The sequence below is a fragment of the Herpailurus yagouaroundi genome, unplaced genomic scaffold (assembly GCF_014898765.1).
Source record: "Herpailurus yagouaroundi ecotype Mexico unplaced genomic scaffold, PumYag 213, whole genome shotgun sequence".
Taxonomy (NCBI): domain Eukaryota; kingdom Metazoa; phylum Chordata; class Mammalia; order Carnivora; family Felidae; genus Herpailurus; species Herpailurus yagouaroundi.
In genome coordinates, this window is record NW_024412444.1 from 5,511,193 (window position 1) to 5,536,765 (window position 25,573).

General features: G+C 41.4%; 1 protein-coding gene across 3 annotated transcripts in view; it reads right to left on the reverse strand.

The window, feature by feature from the left end:
- Positions 1 to 25,573, reverse strand: part of SYNPR (synaptoporin) — a 318,541-nt gene that overhangs the window by 46,707 nt on the left and 246,261 nt on the right. For all 3 annotated transcript variants that reach the window (XM_040454545.1, XM_040454546.1, XM_040454547.1), the window contains one exon: positions 3,846 to 4,044. In XM_040454545.1, coding sequence (XP_040310479.1) covers positions 3,846 to 4,044 — 199 coding nt within the window. The remainder of the gene's footprint in view (positions 1 to 3,845; positions 4,045 to 25,573) is intronic.

Below are 25,573 nucleotides of genomic sequence, written 5' to 3' on the forward strand. Positions count from 1 at the left end.
AGTGGATCCTGAGAAACTTAACAGGAACCCATGGGGGAGGGGAAGGAAAAAAAAAAAAAGAGGTTAGAGTGGGAGAGAGCCAAAGCATAAGAGACTGTTGAGAACTGAGAGCAAACTGAGGGTTGATGGGGGGTGGGAGGGAGGAGAGGGTGGGTGATGGGTATTGAGGAGGGCACCTTTTGGGATGAGCACTGGGTGTTGTATGGAAACCAATTTGACAATAAATTTCATATATAAATAAAAAAAAACAACAAAAAACAAAGCGACAACAAAAAAAGAGTAGATGGTAACAAGATCTGAGATGACCAAATAATGATCAGTAGCCATCTTTCTGAATAAACAGGATGGATTGAAAACGAGTACCATCATTGTTAACATAGCATTTGAAAGTTTTCTTAGGTTTGAACCACCTTCTTGAGACCTTGCTCACAGTGTGGATTTTCTGTCCTCTGCCAACTCACAATTAGAGGTGGGTAGAATAGCCCACTCTTTCTCCCCTAGTTGTGGCCTCCTCATGGTGGGGTCAGAATTGAAATGGCTTGCCATTTGCAGTTGTAATGGCATCATACTGATCCTTGACATTCATTCTGCTTCTGTGACTCTTAGGACTCGGGCTCATTTGTCAATGAACTTTCATCTGCTAAGTAATGAGTATATCAGTTGTTTAATATCACGGAAGTTTCATCTAGGAGCCTTTCCTTTTTTATTACTAGAAAGATCTCTCCTGCCCCTCCCCTTCTTCCACCATGTAATAAAACAGAACCTACCCAGTGTAGTACACAATTCAGGATTTCATTATATCCTGCTGGATGGGAGACACTATTTACACAGAGATGAAGCAGCACACCTTCACAAGATTATTTCACATGAGGAGAATGTGGTTTTATAGAACAAAATACATCTTTTTCCACTTGGTGAGCAAACTAGGTGAGTCAACATCTTCTCTCAGGAAGTCAGGACATTTCCTCTGACTTTAGAATTCTGTAACAGTGTCCACATGTACTCATGCACGGATGCATGCATGTTGGTTCTGTGATACATTTATAGCAATCTTTTCGCATATCTGCACATCACATGAGGGATAAGCCCAAGTTAGGTGATTCTCTTAAAGGTAATTTAAAACCATAAAGACTAGTAGCTTCAATTTGGGAGAAAAAAAAAGGACACCTGTTCAAAGATTCAAGTTCTGTGCATTACTCTTCTTTTTCCAAGATAACGTATTAAAGGGCTACAAATTTGAATTTTGGGGGGGGGGGTCCTTTCAAACTGAATCACAAAGCTCTGCAAATTGGGATTTCATCCAGTTATCCTTCAAACTGTGCTTATTTTAAAGTTCAGGTCTCCATAATATATAGATTAGGTTAGATATCCGTAAAATTTATTTACATAATCCCTAAAAGAATTTTGAAAAATTATGTTCCCACTTCTATATAGTTGATATCTAATTTTGTTCTTATTAAAAATCTACATAGTTCTTGGGGTGCCAGTAGGTTAAGCTTCTGACTCTTGATTTCAGCCCAGGTCATGATCTTGTAGTTTGTGGGATCAGGTCCTGTGTCGGGCTCTGTGCTGACAGTGTGGAGCCTGCTTGGGATTCTATCTTTCCCTCTCTGTCCCTCCCCACCCACTCTCAAAATAAGTAAGCAAGCAAACAAAAAATCTAAATAGTTCAAAGAACATAATTTCTGGCAATACATATTTCTATTTTAAAACATACCCATTGTATCCATTTTTATTATTATTTAAAAAAAAATTTTTTTTTTCAACATTTATTTATTTTTGGGACAGAGAGAGACAGAGCATGAACGGGGGAGGGGCAGAGAGAGAGGGAGACACAGAATCTGAAACAAGCTCCAGGCTCTGAGCCATCAGCCCAGAGCCCGACGCGGGGCTCGAACTCACGGACTGCGAGATCGTGACCTGGCTGAAGTCGGGCGCTTAACCGACTGCGCCACCCAGGCGCCCCCATTTTTAAATGAATCCAATGGAGTATTCGATAATCTCTATCTTCCATTAAAAAGTAATAAAAGAGTTCCTCTTTAGCAGTTGGAAATTTTACATGTGATTTTTGTTTGGTATGGATTTGTGTTTCCATTGTACTTCCATCACAAAATTATACCCTAATACAATATTTTTTATATTGGAAAGCATTTTATCAATCACCCTATTACATGTATGAATATATATGTTTGTAAGTTTAAATAACTTTTACCCATGAGCCTAATGTTTTAAGTGTCAAAAATTTATTTTGGGTTGGGTGATATTATCAGTAAATATTTTTAATGCACAATTGTTCCAAACAATATAAATTATACATTTTAATCATTATTAAATTTAAAAAGTAAACATTTTATTAGAAATATGTGGGGCTTTTTCTTCAATTAGTTTATATATTTTTGTGGGGGGACAAATATTACTTATTTGTAGAATGGGCTATGATTCAGCCTAAATTCTCTTCCCATTTTTCATTCTATAGATGTGCTGAGAAAGCTTGCTTGCATAAATGAGTAGATGAGAACAGATGGAGTTTTGTTATGGCAATGCCATTAATTTCTTTGAATTCCTTCTGAGTTATATGTCCTGATCACATCGTGATCTGTCATCAGAAATTGTTTTTTAATGGTCCATCAGCTGATGAGTAGATTAGGACTTTTCAATATTATTGAAATAAAGAAATTGTTAACCTCCTTATATGCAAAAGAGTGCATTACTCAGGCATTAGAATCACTTGCTTTCATCGCCAACAACATCAATATTTCAAATGGTCCCTTTTTATTTATTTTTTATTTTTTTTCAACGTTTATTTATTTTTGCGACAGAAAGAGACAGAGCATGAACGGGGGAGGGGCAGAGAGAGAGGGAGACACAGAATCGGAAACAGGCTCCAGGCTCTGAGCCATCAGCCCAGAGCCTGACGCGGGGCTCGAACTCCCGGACCGCGAGATCGTGACCTGGCTGAAGTCGGCCGCTTAACCGACTGCGCCACCCAGGCGCCCCGCAAATAGTCCCTTTTTAATTAGCACCTGAATGGTTTTGCCTCCTAGCAATGTATTGTGTGGTGATACCTGGGATGGAAAGGAAGGAGGTTTTTCTTTTGTAAAATGTGAATAGGTAATTAAGAAAGAAGACAGCCGGGTATTTTCACATGTAGAACATTCTCATAAATTTTAGGCAAATGTACATGTGAAGGTTGAGAAGTCGAAAATTTATTTCCTTAACCATTATCCCGGCCACTGTGCCCCTCCAAGAGTTGTTGTGCTCCTATAAGTGTGTGTGTGTGTGTCCCCATCTGGGTATTCTGGGCTGTACTGGTTTCACCCATGTGAGTCCTTGGATCAGTGTATAAGGAAAAAGAAAGTGGGAGGAGGATTGGTGGTGGAAAGAGACAGAGATTAGGAGAGACTGGTGTGTGTGGGGTATTCAGGGATGGAAACTTCTATGCCCAGTCTATCCTATACTAACAAACCAGTGCATTTCAGATAAGCACAAGTCACACTGTCTGAATAACCAGCGAGAAAAACGGTTGACTGGCTCCATAATGCTGGAATTATAAATAAATCTACAGCAAGCCTCACTTGTCTTCCCTTGATCTCATGAGATTTCCAACCATTTATTTCAGAGGTTTCCAGTAAGTCTTGTGATACCTTTCCAGTTCAGGGGCACAAAGGAATGGCAGACATCATGCTTCTGTCTCAGATCCAAGAGGTGTGGATGAAAAGGAATGTGATTTAAAAAAAAAAAAAAATACTCGCCCCGAGGGCTTGCATAACTCCAAAGCCCTTCAAGCCGCGGGAAAGAAATCAGAGGGGACAGAGACAAGTTATATCAAGAAATAAGCCACTTACAATGAGCGGGCCGCGGTTGTTCTCCCGGTACTTGTTCTGGAAGAAAATGTAAACGACGGTGGCAGCCAGGGAGTAGAGGAAGGCGAAGACAGCAACTGTGACGAAGAACTCGGCGGAAGATGAGGAGTCACCAGTCAATGCCAGCTTCTGCTGCTCCTTCCCCTCGCAGGTGGGCACTTCAAACGTCACCTGGTGTAACCTAAAGTGCCAGATGAAGGAGACTCTTTACAATGCGATGGAGACCAAGTGAGGGGCTGGGTGTCTACATGTTCTAAAGCAAAGCAGGGGTGATTGGGGAGTTTTATGGCATGCTTCTGGGAGAAGTTCATTAAAGAAACTGAGGTTACCGCTGGAAACATGGAAGAAATGTCACAGGAAAACATCATTCCACTGGGTTTCCCAGTAGCTAGTCACTCGAGACAGAGGGGAGGAGGGGAGGGAAAGGGAACCTGAAATGACGATAAATTACACTATATGACATCCTCCTGCTCAAATTCCCCAGCGCTTTCTCATTGTGCTTGGACTCAATCCCTAACTCCTTAATAAGACCCAGCAGGTCTTACATCACGTCCTTATGGCACAGTCCTGACTTGAGGTCATTGCAATGTTCCCTTTTCCTCACTCTGTCCCCTGACATTTTCCATAGCTGGCTCCTTCTTGGTATTCCTGTGTCTGCTCAAAGGCCATCTTCTGGGAGAGCCTTTTTCTGACCATTAAGCTAAAATAGTTCCTTTCCTGTAGACATTTTCTATCCCAGTGCCCTGGTTAACGTCATTCATAGCACTCATCACTAGCCACACTGTTTTGGTGATGTATTTAATTCCTTGTTTTCTTCTGTCTTCGCTGCCCCTTCCATGGTGATGGAATCTTGATTTTCTTCTTCTTGACACTTGTTAGGCATTCAGTATATAGGACTTGGATAAATGAATGAACATTCTTGATTCTGTAAGATGACGGATCGATACTAATTTGATTGAACTTTTAGAACTTCTATTTTAGAGAGTAAGTTCTATTAGGAAAGCATTCAGGCTCAGTGTGTTACCTAATAGAGAAAAATAAGGTTTGGGGGCTAATACTTTCTGCTCAATAAATGACACCTAAGGAAGTATGTTATAGCCAGTACAGTAGCTCATGTTGTCAACTAGGTGGTAAACTGTAATTTAATATAGGAGCCAAAATTGTGCTTCATAAGAAATGACTAAATTATTCTTTGAGTATTAGGGAGGCATTTGAAAATAGCCATAGCAACGATATCAACAAAGTGCCACTTGGAAAATTATCTACGAAAGTAACAATAATGATAAAGCCATCGGTGAACCTGCTCATTTCCCAATTTACGCATAGAAAGTATTTTTTTTTCACTAAGCAAAACTTGATGCCTTTAAAACAGATTTGTCGTGTACATTCTCTTATACTTTAGATAATACTATAATGATAAAATAGTAATGACAATAGCAAACTAACATTGGAACATTTCTTATGGCCCAGATAATTGTGTTTTATGCTCATTGTTTAATTGCATGCCCAATGGCAACCCTATGATGTAGGCACTTTATTGCCCCCTCCTCCTTTACAGAATAAGAAACGGGCTTAGAAAGATTAAGTAGTTCATCCTAAACCACAAGGTGGTAAATTGGGCAGGGATTTAAATCTGTGCCTGCCTCCAGAGCTTGAAGCTCATGGGCCACTGGCATCGCAATCACTAGAGGCCTTGCTACAAACATACATTCCAGGGCCTTGTGCTGGATCTAGTGAACCAGAATCTCTAGGGACGTGGCTCTGTTGACAGCTAATGCAGGGACGTGCAGTATCCCTCAGCTTTTTATTTCTCAGAAACCCAGTCTTTTCTACTATTGCCTGACTTGAGAAAGAGCTGTTTACACCATCTACTTGATCCTGCTTGTATTTACTGAGGCTCCTCCTGCTTCTCACCCACCAGAAAGGTGTTATGCTTTGTAGCCCAATTCAGGAAAAGAGAAGCATTTGTCATGGTCACATTGTGCAGTTCCTTTCCTCCCCTTGCCAGAGAGATTAAAACATTTCTCCATGGTTTGGTCTGTGGGAAGGCTGAAAAATGAAATGGACTTAAAAGGTAATCGTGCCAATGATTCTCAAATAGGTGATTTTCAGGTAATGCATGCCTTTCTCTCATGATTTCATAATAGGTCATTACTCAACAAATTTTTAGCAAGTGGCCAGTAGTTCATACAATGGCTAGATGCTGTGGCAGAGTGAGAAACGTAGGATGGCCCTTGCCTGTGTTGAACTTCAAGTTTAGAGAGAAAATACAGGTTTCCTGAGAGGAGCCCGAGGCTAGCCTGGGGTGGGCTGGTCAATGTAAAATACCCTATGGAAGTGACTTTTAAGCTGCAGCCTGAAAAATGGGTAGAAATGATCCATATAGAAAGTTAAGAATGAAAACACCATGAAATATGACTATACATCCACCAGGGTGGCTATAATAATAATAATAATAAAAAAACCCAGTAAGATTGGAATAGCAAGTGTTGGCAAGATTGGGTAAGAATAACAAGATAAGACTGGAATAACAAATTCTAATTAGACAGAATTGGAACTTTCATCTATTGCTGGTGGAAATGTAAAATGGTGCAGCCACTTTGAAAAAACAGTCTGGCAGTTTTTCAAACGGTTAAACATAGAGTTAGCATATGATCCAGCAATTCCACTTCTAGACACATACCCAAGAGAAACGGTAACATTTGTCTGCACAAAAACTTGTACAAGAATGTTCACAGCAGCACTATTCATAATAGCCAAAAACTGAAAACAACAAACAACACAAATGTCTATCGATTGATGAATGGATAAATAAAATGTGGCATATCGATGCAATGGAATATTATCTATCAATAAGGAATGGAGTGCTGAGCGAACCTTGAAAGCATTCTGCTAAGTGGAAAAAGTCAGTCACAAAGGACCACACATTCTATGACTCCATTCGGATGAAATGTTCAGAAAAGGCCAATCTATGGAAACAAAGAGTAGGCTGGCATTTGCCTAGGGCCGGGGGGACGATGGGAGAATCCAAAATGATGGCTAAGTGTTACAGGATTTCTTTTTTCTTTTTTTTTTTTTTAAGGTTTTATTCACTTTTTAGAGACAGAGACAGAGCATGAGTGGGGGAGGGGCAGAGAGAGAGGGAGACACAGAATCCAGAGCGGGCTCCAGGCTCCGAGCTGTCAGCACAGAGCCTGATGCGGGGCTCAAACCCATGAACTGTGAGATCATGACCTGAGCCGAAGTCAGACGCTCAACCAACTGAGCCACCCAGGCGCCCCTGGATTTCTTTTCTGGGTGACAAGAATGTTGTGGAATTGACTGTGATGATGGATGTGGTGATGTGAATATACTTAAAACCTTAAAGTTGTACATTTTAAGTGAATGAATTGTATAGTATGTGACTTACATCTCAGTAAAGCTGTTAAAACATAGGCCACAAAGAGCATGCACCAAGACCCTGCATAGGCCAGGAACACAGCATACGGGGAGAGATGAAATATGTCTTGGAAAACTGGAACATGGCGGGAAAAGGACATGAGTGGTTTCAGATGAGATGGAGAAGTCCTCAGGGGCCCTCACTGCGGGGTATTGTGGGCCAGGTTATAGTTTTGGGTCTTTATCTTAAGTCAAAGATGGGAAAGATTTTCCTATAATGAACAACATGCAAGACAAAAATAGCAGGCAGGGCTATGTCACCTGCTGCAACTATTCAGAGGTACGCACACTTGCTTTCCAGATGCCAGGATTAGCGGTGCTTCTGATATGCCAGTTCCCTCAGCTGACGTGCACAGACTGGGTCTGCAATGTTGGTCTGTGGTGGGGTGGCAGGCAGCGGGAGAATAAAAGAATTGGGTGTTGGATTTTTTTTCCCCGTGCAATCAGCTGAATATCATTTCCCCTATTGCTAACTTATTACGTTGATTTACAGTAAATGTTAATTGTGGTTATCTGTACAAGGCACAGGCACGCAAAAATCACTAACAAATCTGCTGCACTTATTAACGCCAGTGATTTATAGCTTGGTATTTGGCCCACCAGTCACACTGGGGTGAAATCAAGGGACAGAGGGGAAAAGGAAGTGCGTTCTGAGCTAATGCCTCGTCCGTGGAAGGGAGTAGGGATCATTTATAAAGAACGAGCACGTCAGCTCAAAACAGTCTGAGCATAATAATTCATAGGACTGAACATTTTTAATGCCATACGATTGGTATATATTGCTCAACACACGTATTTTAACAGAGAGGGTCTTTTAAGCATCAGATAGATATACATGCGTAAATATGTATGTTTTATTCTGGAGGAAGAGAGTTTATAGTCAGCAAGTGTTCAGCAGCTGTAATAATTTTGGAAGCAAGTATCATTCATTTAGAACCTAAACAAGGGAAGAACTGTTCTGTATAGCCAGAGTGTGTCAGTTGACAGAACCTGGAAGCCAAGGGGACCCCCTCTGATCCCATGACGAACTCGTCATGAAGCAACTGCTGAGCCTGCAAAAGGGACCAAATCCAACTGTGTTGATTTCAAATGTATAATTCCCTTCAGGGTGGGCCTCAGTCAAAGGGTAACTGAATTTCGTTGCATTGTGTCTACCAAAGAGAAGCATCCGTGGTAGAGTAGATTTTTAAAAATTTTTTTACCAACGCATAAACAACACGTAAACATCTCACTGCGGCTTCACTTACATGAAAGGGGCTGCTAGGCACCCACAGCTTTTAGTTCTGTTTGTGGGGCCTGGAAAAATATTAAGCAAGTTGGCACTGCTTTATTAATGAAAATATTTACAATAGCAACCAATGACATGTTTCAGCCTCCAGGCATTGTGCTAGCTTCTTTACCGACATGATTCTCATCTAATGCTCATGACGCCTGTCTTAGGTAGGTGCTATTACTATGACCGTTATACACAGATGAGGAAACTGAGGCTTGGAGTGTGCAGTGAGCTTGCCTGAAGTCATGTAGCTAGTGGAGGGCAGGGACGAGGCTTGAATGCAAGGAGATTAGGTGGAGCCTACACTAATAACTACTGTGCGTTTCTGCCCCTCTTTCTCAGAAGTTACGGCATCCTTAGATTTCCAGCTGAATGTCTATAAAAATGACCAAGCCATCTCGGAGTGTCTGCGTGGCTCAGCTGGTTGTGTGTCCAAGTCTTGATTTCAGTTCAGGTCATGATCACATGGTCGTGGGACTGAGCTCCGTGTAACGCTCTGTGCAAACAGCTTGGCGTTCTCTCTCCCGCACGTTCTCTGTGTCCCCCTCTTTCTGCCCCTCCCTCACTCGTGCTCTCTCTCTTCCTCTCTCAAAAATAAACATTAAAAAAACAAGGTTCCCATGAACAAGTTTTGATCTAGGTCATTCGAACATTTGCTTCCAAAGCAAGCAGAGGGCAAATGAAGTTGAATGCCTCGTGCACTGAAATTGTGATCATTGTAGGACCTGTGGTTCTTTACACAAAGTGAGGTATTCAGTACAGGAAGACACAGATTCATGTGTATGCAGCACTGTACCATTAGGGGCATCTGGTAATAAGAGTTTGAAATTATTGACATTATCTTTCACCTGCTGCAGAAGAAAAGAGGACTAATGCCCCTAACAATGTATCTGGGGGGTGGCTCAGGGAGGGACAGGAATGACATGTCCCAATGGTGGCGGTCCCCCAGGGAGCAAATGTGGGAAGCATCAAGGGTGTTGGGGAGCAAACTGCTGTTACAGAATTTCTCATCCCCAGAATTAAAGTCGCCAGGGACAATCAGAGGGCAACTGGCAAATTGTGGTGCTAAGCACGTTTCTCTTCGCTTGATCATTTTCCACAGCCCCTGTTTCAATATCCTTTTATCAGCTGATAGAGACTTTAATCCTCTTGCTCCTTCTTTTTCTCTTCCCAGTATAAAATATTGGCATTTGTCTGGTTTTAGATTGACTTTTCTTTCACTAGCCATATGTGTATGCATAATAAATGTGTTTGTGTGTGCTCGTATACACTCACACACACCTCTGCTTGCTTAGCCTAGATGATTCACAGCATAAATCACTACAAAATCCTGAGAGTTTAGCAACACGTTCACACACTAGATCCCATTTTTTTCTCTCCAGCAACCTTCTCTATTCTATAGATGAGGAAGTTGGAGCTCAGTCATCTTGAAAGAATCATCAAAGATCACCCAGTTGGCATAGAGAAGGAGCAAACTTGGAAACCAGCTCTGAGGTGTTTCTTTCTTTCTTATGATGCAAATTCCACCTCTAACTTTTCCAAACTACTGAATTCTCCATTATGCTCAAGTCCTTCAATCCTTCAAGAGGGATGGGTTGAGCCCCATGGGCCAGTCATTGGAGAAGCCAAGCAATGAGTTGTGAGGCACTGGAGTTGAGATTTTCTAGGAGGATGAAAAGGACAAGTCCCTCTGTCTGCCACGTCCCTGGTTTTCTTACTGTACCTGGAGCAGGGCATGGGACAATGCTATATGGGATAATGATGATTCTACCACTACTACTGCCACTGCCGGATGCCAATCACCAATGACACTTATTGCCAGGCCAGGCACTATGCCAAATGCCTTCACATCTTATCTCATTTGGACCTTCAAATCTGATGAAGTGGGTACTATTTCTCTTCTGTTAGTGGTGAGGAAAGTGAGGGGAAGGGAGGTTAAGTGACTCGTTGATGTCAGGGCCTGAAAACAGAGACTATCTGACCTCAAAGCTTTTATTCTTAAGCTCCTATATGAAACAAATACAGTGCTATTATTTTTTCTTTATCCGTCACCTGTCTACTGACTTCTTGGACAACTGCTGGATTTTCTGATTGCCTTCCTATGGCTGGCTTTCCCTTTTGCCGCTTTCAGTTGTTTTTCAACAGATGAGTGGTCATGGGATGAACGTACGGAGGCTGTGGCCTTTTGTTCCACTGCTCCCCTGGCTCATGGGTGATTTCAAACTGGTTCTAAAGACTTGCATATTGATTAGAGCAAGGTTTTCCCTTATGCCACCAGCTCGTTATGAGGCATGTTTCTATGCTATGGTCAAAATGTGGGGAGAATGACTTCTCAGGGCTGCAGGTATAGGATCTGTTTGGGGTGGAAAGGGCAGAAGATGGGGACAAGGTGGGGACTGAGAATAGTCTTGGGAAATATGCCAGTTGCAGTGAGAACTCAGAGAAGGCTCCAGTACTTGGACTTAGGTTGCTACAGTTGGAAACTTCAGCTTGAGTTGACGTCCTCAGCTTGCCAAGGAGAAGGGATGGAATTTGTCCGAGACTCAGGACATACTGACCGGAAGTATCAGTATATGCAGGATGCCTCTGCTGACTAAAAGGGTCATTACCAGACTCTATCCAACATCAAAGCAAGCAGAAATATAAAACAATCTAGTTCACAAACATCCTAGGAGTGCCTCAGGGATTCTAATGATGCTGTTTGTTCCCAGGAAGGTCGGTGGACCTGTACTCCCGTCTGCTAGAACTAAGAGATGTCCAGCTTCCTTATCTTCAGGTAAATGGCATTTTTTGCCAGCCAGAATCATTTTTGAGACATTTTTGTCCTAACTTGAGTTGAATCAAAATCAGCTTCATCTCTTGTAACAACAGCATATATTCACTAAAAGTGTTTTCTTAAAAGACAAAAACAAAGTGAAAGACAAAATGCTATACTTCGTCTCTTCAACACAATAAGGGCATTTCTCCTTGATGTGATTATGTATCAAATGTATTAAAGTTTATTGTCTCCATAGGAGGAACTTTCTTTTTTTGTTTTTTTCAAACTTTTTTAAAAGTTTATTTTTGAGAGAGAGAGAGAGAGAGAGAGAGAGAGAGAGAGAGAGAGAGACTCCAAAGCAGGCTCCAGGCTCTGAGCTGTCAGCACAGAGCCCTATGTGGGGCTAGGGCTCCGGACTGCATGATCATGACCTGAGCCGAAGTCAGAGGCTTAAGCTGACTGAGCCACCCAGGTGCCCTGATAGGAGGAACTTTCCATTATGTTCTGTGCTCTCCACTTTACCATTAGAGAAGGTAATTTTTTGAAGGACAGTAATAATACATCCTGAACATAGGGAACTGAGTTAGACACTGGAAAATGCTATCAAGGTTACTGCAAACAGTGCTCTCTTCTGCACAATTTCTTGTGCTTGCACCCATGAGGACATGGCTGGAAAGTGACCGTCCCACCACCCCCCCCACCCCCAACCAGTTTGTGGCTTTCATGTCTACTGGCCAAAAAGATACTTATCCGATTTACTGTAAATGTATTATGTTAAGAAGGATCTTTTCAAATTTCATCCCCCTCCCCGTAAGTTTGTGTTTATACAAACATTTCAAAATAAAAAGACTACAAGGTGATTAAGAAGAAATGGACTGGTGGAGGTCACGGCATGTCCTACAGTGGAACCAAGAGAAGGAAACTCCATAAAACCCATTAAAATGGCTTGCAAAGAGGCACTGCCATGCTCATGAAGCTATGATTTATTAATTTTAGTTTCTTCAAATAGAATTTGAGTCATAGAGGACTCAGACTGACTCTACATTGTCAAATTAAAATAGATAATGAGGTCATTATCTGTATATTGCAGAGAAAATCCTTTTTTCCTATCTTGTTTGCCTTCCTTGAACTGTGGTACTGGACTCAAGTGAATTATGAAACAAAAATAGTTCCACAGTTTTCTTTCTTAAACTTAAATGTCCACATAACTATCTATCCATTTTATTTGGTTGGTATAGAAATGTTTTATGAAAAAACAATGTAAAAGATTTGACTAAAAGAGAATTATAACATTAATAAACACAAGGTAGCATGGGTGAGGGCAGCAGAAATGTGTCTGATTTTACTTTTTGTTTAAATATAGGTCAAATGGATTTGATTCATTAATTCAGTCAAAATATGGTATTTAAAAAATTCAGTCAATATAGAAATGTTAATAGGAAAATGTAAGCTCCTTTATAATTCCATCCTCAGTATTAACAACTTACAATAATGAAAATCAAACAGGGTTTTTAACTTGCTGTTTATTTAATAATATGGTTAATACATGCGTTTTCTTTAAAGGAAGATCTACCTTATTTTTAACAGTCATAAAATATATGCATAGGATAGATGAATTACAGGGCCAGAATTTTCTGTATAGTTACGTTGTGCAGTTTCACAATTATTTTTTAAAGGGTCCCCCACTGGTGGACATTTTGATTGTTTCCAATCTTTCTCTGTTAAAACAATGCCTTGAACATGTTTTTTTTTTTTTTTTTGGATTTTTGTATGATAACTTTCTTTGGATAAATTTCTACAAGCAGAAGTTCTGGGTAAATGAGTAGATTAGTCAGGGTTCTCTAGAGAAACAGAACTAATAAAGATATATATTTTAAGGAATATAAGGAATTTATTTTAAAGGATTGGCTCATATGATTGTGGGTCCTGGCAAGTCTGAAATGCATAGTGCAAGCTGGTAGGCAAAGGATTCAAGCAAGAGTTGATGTTACAGTCTTGAGTCCAAAGCCAAGAAAACCAGAGTTTCTGCATTGCAGTCTGAAGATAGAATGCCGTCTTTTATAGGAAACTTCAGTCTTTGCTTATGAAAACCCTCAACTAATTGGATGGAGTGACTCACGCCCTGGAGAAGACTGCTTTATTTACTTAAAGTCAACTGCTTGTAAATGTCACTCACATCTAAAAAAAAAAAAAAAAAAAAAAAAAAAAAACCTTTATAGAAACATCTAGCCTAGTGTTTGGTAAAAACCTGATCACTATAGTCTAGCCCAGTAAATACATAAAATTAACCATCACAAGGGGTATGGATGGATTATTTCTAGGGTCATTGGTAGGAATTGCCAAAAGGCCCTGCTGAAAGGTTGTAGGAATTTGCACTCCCATGAAGAGTGTACTGAGGTTGTCCCATTTGCTTATTGTTTTTCTCTTTTAAACAGGCTTTTATTGGGGTGCCTGGGTGGCTCAGTCAGTTGAGTGTCCAACTTTTGGTTTCGGCTCAGGTCAATATCTCATGGTTCATAGGTTCAAGCCCTGCATCGGGCTCTGAGCTGACAGTTTAGGATTCTATAATCTTTTTTTAATGTTTATTTATTTTTGAGAGAGAGAGACAGAGCGTGAACAGGGGTAGGGGCAGACAGAGATGGAGACACAGAATCCGAAGCAGGCTCCAGGCTCTGAGCTGTCAACACAGAGCCTGATGTGGGGCTCTAACTCACAAACCATGAGATCATGACCTGAGCTGAAGTCAGACACTCAACCAACTGAGCCACCCTGGCACCCCTGACAGTGTAGGATTCTAAAAGCTTCCTGCTTAGGATTCTCTGTCACCCTGTCTCTGCCCCTCCCCTACTTGTGCTCATGCTCTCTCTCTGGCAAAATAAATAACTAAAATTAAAAAAATAAAAATAAGAAGTTTTTATTATAGAAAATATCAAATCTGCATAAAGTAGAGACTATCATACTATCACCTCCATGTTTCTGTTCCCTGTGATAAACCATCTCCAACTCATGGCCAATCTTTTTTTATCTCAACTACCACCCAGTGCCTCCCACCATCACCTCTTTCCCACCAGTGGATCACTTGGAAATGAATACCAGACATCATATAACTCCATATTCTGTAAATATTCAGTATGTACGTTTAAAAGATCAGAATTCTTAAAAATACAACCACAACACTATTAAATTCAAACCTCAATTCTTGGGGTGCCTGGGTGGCTTGGTCGGTTAAGTGTCTGACTTTGACTCAGGTCATGATCTCGCTGTTCGTGGGTTTGGGCCTGCATCAGGCTCCGTGTTGACAGCTCAGAGCCTGGAGCCTGCTTCAGATTCTGTGTCTCCCTCTTTTTTCCCCTCCCTTGCTCATACTCTGTCTCTCTCAAAAATAAATAAACGTTTTTTAAAAAGTTAACAAAATAGTTAATTGTTTGTATCATCAATTATCTGCCCAGTGTTCAAGTTTTCTTTACTGTCTCAGATGTTTTTAAGTGGGTTTATTTGAATCAGGACCCAGAAAAGTTAGTACATTGCATTTGGTTGATATATCCCTCTGATCTCTTTCAACCTAGACTCTTCCTCCCTCTTTTTTTCCCTTTGCAATATGTGCAGTATGAATATGCAGAAGGAATCTGGCCCTGTAGAGCCCCCTCACTTCTGTTAAGCATCAGATTCAACGATAAGACTGATACTCCTATATGGTTTGCACCTGTTTCAGGTGGGCGATGAGAGGAGATAGAGAGGCATGTGAATAAGAGCAGTGACTCCCAGCATTTTAGAGTTTTTGGATCAGTACAACTTCCAGGAGAAATTTGGTACCTACCAGAGGGAGTTATCAATTTTTTATTTAGCCAGATGAGGTGAGGACATTCAAAACAAAAATTATAATTAAGAACAGTAATTATTATTTAACATCATCAAAATTTCATAAAGCAAAAGATATATGGATACCCCAAAAGCAGAAGGGGAAACTTTTAGGATGAGAGCCAGTCATTTCAAATGGAAGAGCTCCCAGAGTCTAGTGCCTCCAGAATAGAATCTGGGAACTATTAAAAGTGAGAGAACAGATTCTGGGGCCTATCTGTGCACCAATTTTTTTGTGTGTGATCTTAAGTAAAGACTGTTCTCTGGGTCTCAGTGTTCTCAAGTTTAAAATGAGGGGCTGATTGAAGGGTTCTTAGGAGGTCTACAGATGAATTTCAGGGGTTCATGATGAACTTCAGATAGTTTCATAATCATAAAAAATCACTTATATGGGTCATGTTTCATGACTTTATCAGATTCTTAATAGGTCTCCTAATTCCAAAAGGGTTAAGATTTACTAATCTTGATTTTGGTGACTTAGTGCTCTAGGTGGAAATAACAGCTGGGTTCTAAAGATTTTATTCAGGCTATTTCATGGGTCTACATTTTGTCCGATGGATGGTTCTTCACCCTACCCATTATTTACCTCATCTACTCTTATACCTGGGGACAACATGCAGAATATTTGACAACTCGTCCATTCAATGAGATGTGACTTCTAATATACCTACAGCCCTAGCATACCTTCTTCTGTTTGTCTCCATTGGGACCCAATGGAGCACCACCTTTCTACTTGTTTTTCCTCCAACTGGAAGGCAAGATAAAGTAACTCCACCAAGCACCAGCTATGTGATCTTAGACAAATCTTGTAGTAGTTTTGAGCCTCAGCTTTCTCACTGCCTATTTCTCATAGGGGTTTTGTGAGGCTCGACTAAGATAACGGAAAACATTGTGTTTATTGTAGTTGGCATGTATTTGGCAACTACTGTCACTATTCTTAGGTGTGCCAAGAGTTTCCAAAGTTCAAAATTCAAGGTGTAGGCCTAATTACTAAAGTGGACCTTAAAAATCCAAAATGCTTTCAAAAAGTAGACTTCAAAGACCTGGAAACACGGCGTGTTCTATTACTATTTTGCTTTGTCAAAAAGCACCCTATCAAGCACTATTTGGTCATCTGTTGTTGCTTGCTGTCATTTCATTCTGCACGTAATAGCTGGCCTCATTGAATGTTCAGGATAGGGAACCTGGCAGAACCCTGGGTGGGCAGGAAATTCAATATATCTGCCAGATTATAACAAAATAAACAGTAACTGCTTATACATATAGAACAAAATGCAATCTCCTTTAAACCACCAAAAAGCTATTGCCCTGTCAAGTGGCTATGGAATTGTAAATTTCCAATTCTTCAGTTATCAATATCACCATAAACACACAAATCCTTTTTGGGAAAAAAAAAAATGTCTGAAGACACAAGGCAACACTCTTCATTTTAGTTAACTAGAAACCGTTTGTTCAACATATTTATCAGCTCAGGATGGAAAAAGTGCCCTTTATTATCAGCAAATATAATGTCACCCATGTTTCTGGTGCTTTGCCAGGAACCAGGGGATTAATCATACCATTTTCAAGCTGCAGTTGGAACATGACATGTAGGGATTCATTTTCTGCACCGCGACCAGAAATTTTTCAAAAACATAAATCAGAACATGTTGCTCCCCTGCATCGAGCTCCCCTCCAGTGCCTCCCCTTGTACTTGAAGCTATATCCAAACCCCTGACCATGGCCCACACGGACCAACCCAATGTCACTTGCATCTTGCCCGCTTGTTTGCTATCACCATACCACCTTGCTTCTTTTGCTTCCTAGCACTTGCCCCACCCCACGCAAGTCCTGGGGCCTCTGAACTAAGCTCATATTGCCTGCTGTCAAGTTCATCTCTTCATTTGGGTCTCAGCTGAAATGTGACCATCTCTGGGAGGCCTCCCCTGACTATCTAATCTAAAGAGGGTGTTCCACTGTCATTCTCTATCACATCATCTCGTTTCACTGCGTTTATTTTATTTGGTGCTCTGATTATCTAAATGGTTGACGTTATCCTGCTTATCTCTGTCTCTTCCCCTAGACTATACCTAGCAGGAAGGCAAGGAACCCACTTATTTTGTCTGCCTCTCTATAACTGAATTCTAGGTTGTATCTGGTTCAGGGTAAATACTCAAAAGGTATTTGTCAAATAAAGAAGAAAGGCAGGGAGGGAGGAAAGCAGAAAGGATAGAAGGTTTAGAAAGGATAGATCTCATTAAATTCTTAGAACAGATATATGCTTGGAAGCTGACCCTGCTCTTCCCTCATGGGATTGTAGAAAGAGATGCCTCAGCTGTTCTACCAGAGGAAACCAGGACTTAGAGAGGTGAAGACACTTGACCAATGTCACACAGTAAAAGAAGCACAACTTAAATTTTCTGCTTCTAGATCAGTGGACCTTCTACTACTCTGTAATTCCCATGGGGAAGAGACTCTTCGGTGGCCCAGAGAGCCCATGCTTAGAGGTTGGAAAAGCCATAGGGTCTAAAAGTCAAAAATGGAAGCCACCTCTCAGGCTTCTGGGGGTTGCTGGAGAAGCTCAACAGGACCCTTCTAGACCTTCTCAGGCTTTTCTCATAGACCCTGTGGTCTAAGTCAGACCTGTGCAGCTGTGTGCTGGCGTCCTCCCACTGGCCGGACCAGGCTTCAGGACCATGCTCCCAGCTGATGCCTCACTCACTCATTCATCCATCTACCAAGTGCCAAGCACCGTGCTAGGGCTTATGCCTATCAGAGTACACAGTATGGAGATGGTTTCTGCTCCCAGGGTATTTATTTTAAGAAAAGGCAGATAACTGAAGAATCTGTTTCTGTAAGTGGCAATGAGGTTAAGACCAGGGATATATAGGGGCCCTAAGCGAGTCTAGAGGACCAGAGAAGACTTGTTGGCTCAGCTGACATTTAAATGAGGGTGGAGAGGGTTTGGTGGCTAGAAAGCTGAAGGAGTGAGGCTTTCAGGCCTGGAGGTGAAAAGGTGTCATTTGAGGAACTGTTTTCTGTCATTGTTGACAACAGTTAACAATAACAGCTAGTAGGTATTGATCCCTGTCTCTGTGCTAACCATTGCACTATGTGCTTTACATGCTGTATTTCCTTTACTCTTCACCAGAGCCATGAGAGGTATAATCATTATTATCCCTACAGATGAGGAGACAGAGGCTGAGCGTATAGGAAGTCAGCCAACTACAACTGCTCTGTCCAGAGGGATTCTCATTGCACAGTGGTATAGTCTTCCTTTTGCCTCCCTGACAAATGCTTTATGCATCTCTGGCAGATCGGACGTTTCCTCAGCCTCTCCCAGGGGCCCATCTATGTCAGTTCCATATATGCCCGCAGAGGAAGGACCTGTGCAAATTTTTTAGAATGGCTGATGCAAGAAAAACTCATTTGTTAAAAATTAATTGGCTGAAAAAATCAATTGGCCAAATAATCAATTAACCTGAAACTGTCAAGGAGATTTTACCCCAGTTGTTTTACTACCATGTCTTAAACTGAAGATGTTCCTCAATGTGAAGGCTGGTAAGAATGTAGATGAGTGTGTGTGTGTGTGGGGGGGGGGGGGGGGGGGGGGGGGGCTGGCCCAGTGCAGCTAATACATAGACAATATTTTAGAAGAGAAAAATCTATCTTTCAGCAAAATCATTATTTGGAAAATTGGCTCTAGGGAAATGGTTTTCCTGCATATTTGGTTTTGGTGAGAATTAACTTTGGGACTCAGGGCCACCTCACACTGTTCCTGGAACAGCATTCTTAGGGAATGACTTGATAACTTTGAAGCCAAGGCCATCTTCACCTTGCTTACAGAGAGGTGAAGTTAGCCTTGAGAATGAGACTTAATCCTTCAAACAGTCCAGGAAAAGGAAAGAGATGGCTTCCTTCCCTTACCTGTTGGAGTCTATATACATGTTTGTGGTGTCAGGCAATCCTTCATGTGTCACCTCCACCCTTCCTGCTTATCCAAGCCAGTCTTCTGAACTTCTGTCTCTGCCAAATCATCCCAGTTTGAGTTTTATGTTTATTTATTTATTTTGAGAAAGAAAGAGAGAGTGAGCAGAATTGAGGGTGGGGGCAGAGAGAGGGAGAGAGAGAATCTCAAGCAGGCTCTGAACTGTCAGTGCAGAGCCTGATACAGGGATCCATCTCATGAACCGTGAGATCAAGACCTGAGCAGAAATCAAGAGTCAGATGGTTAACCAACTGAGCCACCCAGGTGCCCCAGTTTGGCCCAATCTTAAAAGAAAGGCAGTTTCATACATGGTAGGCAAGGAATTGATTGGAAAGACTTTGAATTCTTAAATGAGGTCAGTGACAGCAATTTATTCATAGAATGGTCAATAAGGTCTTAAACAGAAAAATGGTATTTAATCATTGGAAAAATCTCAAATGAAACAAAAATTAAAAAAAAACCCCTCCTATGATTATATCTCCTCTTTTTTTTTTTTTAACGTTTATTTATTTTTGAGACAGAGAAAGATAGAGCATGAATGGGGGAGGGTCAGAGAGAGGGAGACACAGAATCTGAAACAGGCTCCAGGCTCTGAGCTGTCAGCACAGAGCCCGACACGGGGCTCGAACTCATGGACCGCGAGATCATGACCTGAGCCGAAGTTGGCCGCTTAACCGACTGAGCCACCCAGGCGCCCCTATCTCCTCTTTCTTAAGAAGTGTTTATTTATTTAGAGATGGGGGGTGGGGCAGAGAGAGGAGAGAGACTTATAAGCAGGCTCCACACTCAGTGCAGAGCCCGACACAGGGCTCAACCCCGCAATAGTGAGATCATGACCTGAGCTAAAATCAAGAGTCCTGGGATGCTTAACTGACTGGGCCACCCAGACGCCCCATATTTCCTCTCGATTCACACACTGTTTGAAGGGAAGGGAACAGGAGCTCAATCTAGCTTCCCCTTCTGATAATTAAAAATCAAGGTCTAAACCACGTGAACATAAGGCTACAAATAAGTCTTGCAGGGAATTTTATATCCAACATTTTTGTTTAGCATCCTAGAAATAATGTTTCTGAAAACTCTAGATCAGAACTCCTCAAACTATGGTTCAGAGACCCTTGAGAACATCTGAAGAGTTCCTTGATTTTTGGGTTTGAGCATCATATCTAGACATGATAAATTGCCATGTTTCATCTCCTGAGCTTAAAAATTAAAGACAGGCATATTAAATCCTACTCTAGGATAAGGAGGCTAATACAGAAGAGAACATGTAGGGAAAGAGATTCTAGTACCTTATTGTGTTCCTAGCACCTAACATGGTGCCTGGCACATTACAGGTGCTCAAAAGTATTTACGGAATCAATTAACTTTACTCTAACTGCTTTACAAGTGACTGGAGCATCTCAGATAGACACAGAGGCCCATTTCATCCTTTATCTTAAACAGGCATCAGCTGCAGAATATGCCCAATAGCATATCAAAAATCTGATAAGATCCATTTCTTCTTGTCTCTTCGATTTACCCTCCCTCTATGCTGCTGCCTCGTACCTTTCCTCTGGCTTTTTACTTTCATTCCAAGTACCCTCTTGAGAAGGTAACAATTTTCTATCAGGACACTGGATATGATGCTTGATTCGAAAGCATGCTTTTCTGAAAGTATTTTTAACTTTGCATTTCTATGTTTAGCTTCTCTGGGCTCCTAAATCTTGGGAAAGAAATTTTACATTTGGCCAACCTGTGCCAACATTCATAGTCTGGATCTGGAGCCAAGGAACATGAACCAAAGTGGATTAGGAGAATGACTGAGAAGAGAAAGAGTTTTATAAAAGGAGGATTATAATTAGCAGAATTTTGTACTCAACAGATTTGGCTCTTTCAGTAAAGGAAAAACTAACCTATTCAGATTTCCATCTGAAATCTATATGACTATTTCAGAATCCCACTTGCATAAAGATTCAGTGGGTCCAATGGCCTGTGGTGACTCAGATCAGTAGAAAGGATGCATGCATCCTGGTATCCTGCAGAGTGACTATGAGAACAGATTATGATCCTGCCTCTTTGGGTGGTCAAGTTTTAGAAGAAGCCATGTTAAAAAGAGCTCACTCAGACAATCTCTTCCTTCTTTCACGTGCCATTAAAGTGTTTTCTTCTGAAAAAAACTGAGATAAGATTTACTTCTTGTTTACCATCAGGCTGACACCAAGAGTTAAAAAAAAAATTGGCAGGACACTTTCCACTCCTCAAATATGCTCGCCTCTGCTTGGCTATAATCTTTCTCCACGTGGCTGGGTAAGATGATAGCCTCACACCTATATCTTACCAGTTTGGTACCCCTGATCATCAGAGGCCAACTCTCCCCCCAGCTTCAATAGACAAACCCAAATTAGGTCACAACTTCCTGTCAAAACCAGAAAGTGAGGCCACAGGGTGCTTTAGCCGGCCAGGCTTCAGTCAAGTGCCCAACGTGTGTGCTCGTGTGTGGGTGTGCATACATGTTCATGTGTGTGAGTGTGTATGTGAGAGTGTAAGGTGTAAGAGGAGATGGCATGCCACATACATGTCACTGAATGGACTCTTCACTGAGAGAATGGGTTCCAGTACTAGAAAACAGAAACAAGGAAGATCTACCGTGTAAATCTCTTCCCTAGAAGATCATGTCTGTTTTTCCTTTTTCTAATCTCTGTACCTCCCATTCCAAGTATAACACAGACACCTGATACATATTTGCTACATGAACTGAGCTACATGCCATGTTATATATGCCTATCCCTGCAACAAGGACAACTCTGTGTGCTCTCCGATGCGGACATTTTGCTGAATTCATGTCCATTATGTTACAGCCCCCTTCCTCCTTCCCCTTTCCCCATCTTATCATGCACAAACTCATTTCTTTTTCTGCACTTTTCTACTTAGTCACTCTTACTCAGGTACACTTTTTCCCCAGAGCGTTACATGCCTCATTATTTTCCCCATCTTTGACTTTCTGGTGTCTTTGTTTTCTGTGCCTTGCCCTTCATGAGTTAAGTGTTTAGACCAGAGTCCTTGAATCAGACTGCTCACATTCAAATCTCCACTATGTACTTGCTTTGTCACCTGAGCAAACCTCTTAGCTTCCTTGTCTGTAGAGGATGATAGTAATAGTATCTACTTCTCGGGGTTGTAGCAAGGGTTAAATAATACGATATCTGTAAAAGGCTTAGCACCGTGCCTGGTACAGATTAAGTGCTCGGTAAATATGGACTCTTGTTACACTTGATGGAATAAACAGCTGTGTTCCTGTAGCAGACAAGGGTGATGCCTTGCACCCTATATCCTAGGCCCGCCTGACTTCAGGCAACTGTTGCTGATGTTGATAAACTTCCCACCTTACCTAATCCCCCCTGTCTGAGGGCCTTCCTTGGCCGGAGGAGGCCTTCTCTGCTACAAGTAGGCACAGCTGGGGGTGTGTGGGAATTAACCCTCTTGGATGCAGCCTTCCAACACTGGGGGATAAAAATCAATGTGCAAATCCTTCAGGCTCCCTGCTATCTGGTCTTAGGATTCTTGGGTGGGTTCCGCACAGTTTCTCAGAGGATCTCCAGCAGGACTGAACCTCAGTTGCCCATACTGGCTTGCTTCCCTCGCCCTGACTTCTTCTCTGTTCTTCTCTTTCTCCTCCTCCTTCCTTTCTTTCTGTCTCTTTCTTTTTGGCATTTCCCTCTTCGGTCTCACTTTGCCCACTTCCTTGCTTGTCCCTGCTGGGCTCACCTCATACATTAAGTTCCCTGTACCAACTCTTTGTCTTAAGGTCTGCCTTGGGGAATTCAAATTAAGACAGGTCCCAACAGTCTCCGTTGTGAAAGTCATTTCTTGGGATACATTTACTTAGGGCAGGTCAACCCCCCCCCCCTTTTTTTGTAGCTCTGTATTGTTTGGTATGCTTTGTGGACTGACACCCAATAACTACTTGGTGAATAAGTGATATATTTTGAGGAAAAAAAATTTAGTACTTCAAGAGACGGAAGCGCTATGATATTTCTCACCACAGCTGATGAGATTAATTTGCTATTTACATCGCTATTAGGTTCGAGTTTGGGATACACATGCAGGAAAGCTTGAACTTCTTTTGGAAAATTTAGCCTTGGAATTGAAACTTGTGAAAATGAGCCACAAATTGGGTTTGTTTATAAAGTGACTTCACACTTCACTTGGTGGATTTCACTTTGTTGAGGAATCGCCCATCTATTGAACGACTAGTACTAACACACAAAGATGCCAAAATATAAACCACAAGCTACAGAGTTGTATATATATTTTTTTCAGGAATGCAAAAACTTAACACTCTGTTCCTGAAAAAACAGATATCCTGGTGCAGAGGCGGAAAAGAGAGAAAAGGCCTTTGCTTTCTTTCAACTAAACACATGGCTAGAACAAATCAGGAGTCTGGTCAGATGAGGTTTATTCCTTCCAAATCCAGATAGCTAGGCTCAGGTTCGTTTTGTGATTTGCAAGTAACCCGTCGTTTCCAGAAATGATCTGGCAACTGTAGCCTATATGACCAATAAGATAATGTTTAGAAAAGTGAACAAGAGAAAGGTATACTAATAATGTGTAAGATTAGTATCGAAGACTTTATCAGTTAACACTGCTATGATAATCCTGCTGAATAAACCACCTCCAAACTCAGTGACTTAAAATAACAACTATCTATTCTTTTTTTTTTTAATTTTTTTTTAACGTTTATTTATTTTTGAGACAGAGAGAGACAGAGCATGAACGGGGGAGGGGCAGAGAGAGAGGGAGACAGAATCGGAAGCAGGCTCCAGGCTCTGAGCCATCAGTACGGAGCCCGACGCGGGGCTCGAACTCACGGACCGCGAGATTGTGACCCGGGCTGAAGTCAGACGCTTAACCGACTGAGCCACCCAGGCGCCCCAACAACTATCTATTCTTAACGCTGTGTCTAACACATTGGCTGCAGTAGCTTTGCTCCCTGCCTGTTCACTCTGGGGCTCCGGGTGAAGCGGGAGCACATCTACAAGAAGGAGGCCTTTTTTTTTTTTTGCTGATGACAGAGGCATAAGGACAACAAGAAGGGACATGCCATGCCCATTAAGGTCTTGTTTGGGAATGACACGCCTTCATTTCTGCCCATGTTCCATTGACCAAGGCCAAGTCATTTGCCACACTCAGCTTCAGTGGGGCAAGGAAACAGATCCTGTCTCTGTGAGACCAAGGCAAAGGTGGCTTTTCAAAATGCTATTGGGGCGAGGGAATGAAGAATTGTGACCAATAAGTTTGTCTACCACAGGCAATATTAATTACCATACTGCTGGCTAATGTCCATTATGTCTCAGTCACCCCGGCTTCTTTCGTTTCACCGAATGTATTCTCATCTTTACACTAATTATTTTTTCTGCCTGGAATTACTACCCTCTTATATTTCCCTTACATCTCCTCACCTTCTATGATGTACACTCGATACAGACAATTATTTTTGGTCTGTTTTTTTCATTGAGGGTGGTTTCTTATCTTTTGGATAAGAGTTAACTTATCTCTTGGATCAGATGATAACTGCCATCAGTTAATTAAGTATTTGGATTTCTGCACCAGAAGATGTATAGATGAAAACTCGTTGTAAATTCTTAATCCTTTTGTCTATATGATAATCTTATTCAGATGTTTCAAACCACAGGAAGCTTAAGTAGTCGAGCAGGGAGATATCGTTACAGAAGGACAGTAATCTGGATAAAATTTATTCACCGGAGGCTCTATTTCCCTCTACAACAGACTCTGATTCAACCTTTAAAATATCTTGGGTTTTCATTGATAACCAAGTCTACATGCTCCAGTGAAATGTCTTAGGACCCTGCAACATAGTTAATTGTGCAAGAGTATTCCATGTGGCAAGAATTACTTGTTTCTCTTAGAAAGCTCAGCTTATCCTAGGACACTTGAGGACTGACATCTCACATTTAGAAGTCAAATATTTATTCATTGTAGCCTTGATTTCCACAGTTAGTTTAAATTTAACACACAAAGTATTTAAGATTTAAATCTAAGACACTTTCTATGGTAAGACAATGTCCTGACATCATAGGATGTTTCAACTAGGAGATATTCCTTAGTTTTCTGTCTTTAAGCATTCATTCACTCATTCATTCACTCATTCAGTGAGCATTTCTAAGTACACACTACGTGTGAGACGCTGTGCCATATCCCAAAACACAAACACAAATGCTCCAAGGAGCTTACACACTAGAGGGTAGACAGACACATAAAGAGATAATTACCATGGAAAATGTGAATAGTGTTCAGATGAATCTTCAGATAAATGCAGCTCAAAGTGGAACAAGGGATTCCAGGATATTCCCTAGTAGAGATGAGATTTGAGCCAATTCATGAAAGATGAAGAACACATTTGCACAGCAGGAAAGTGG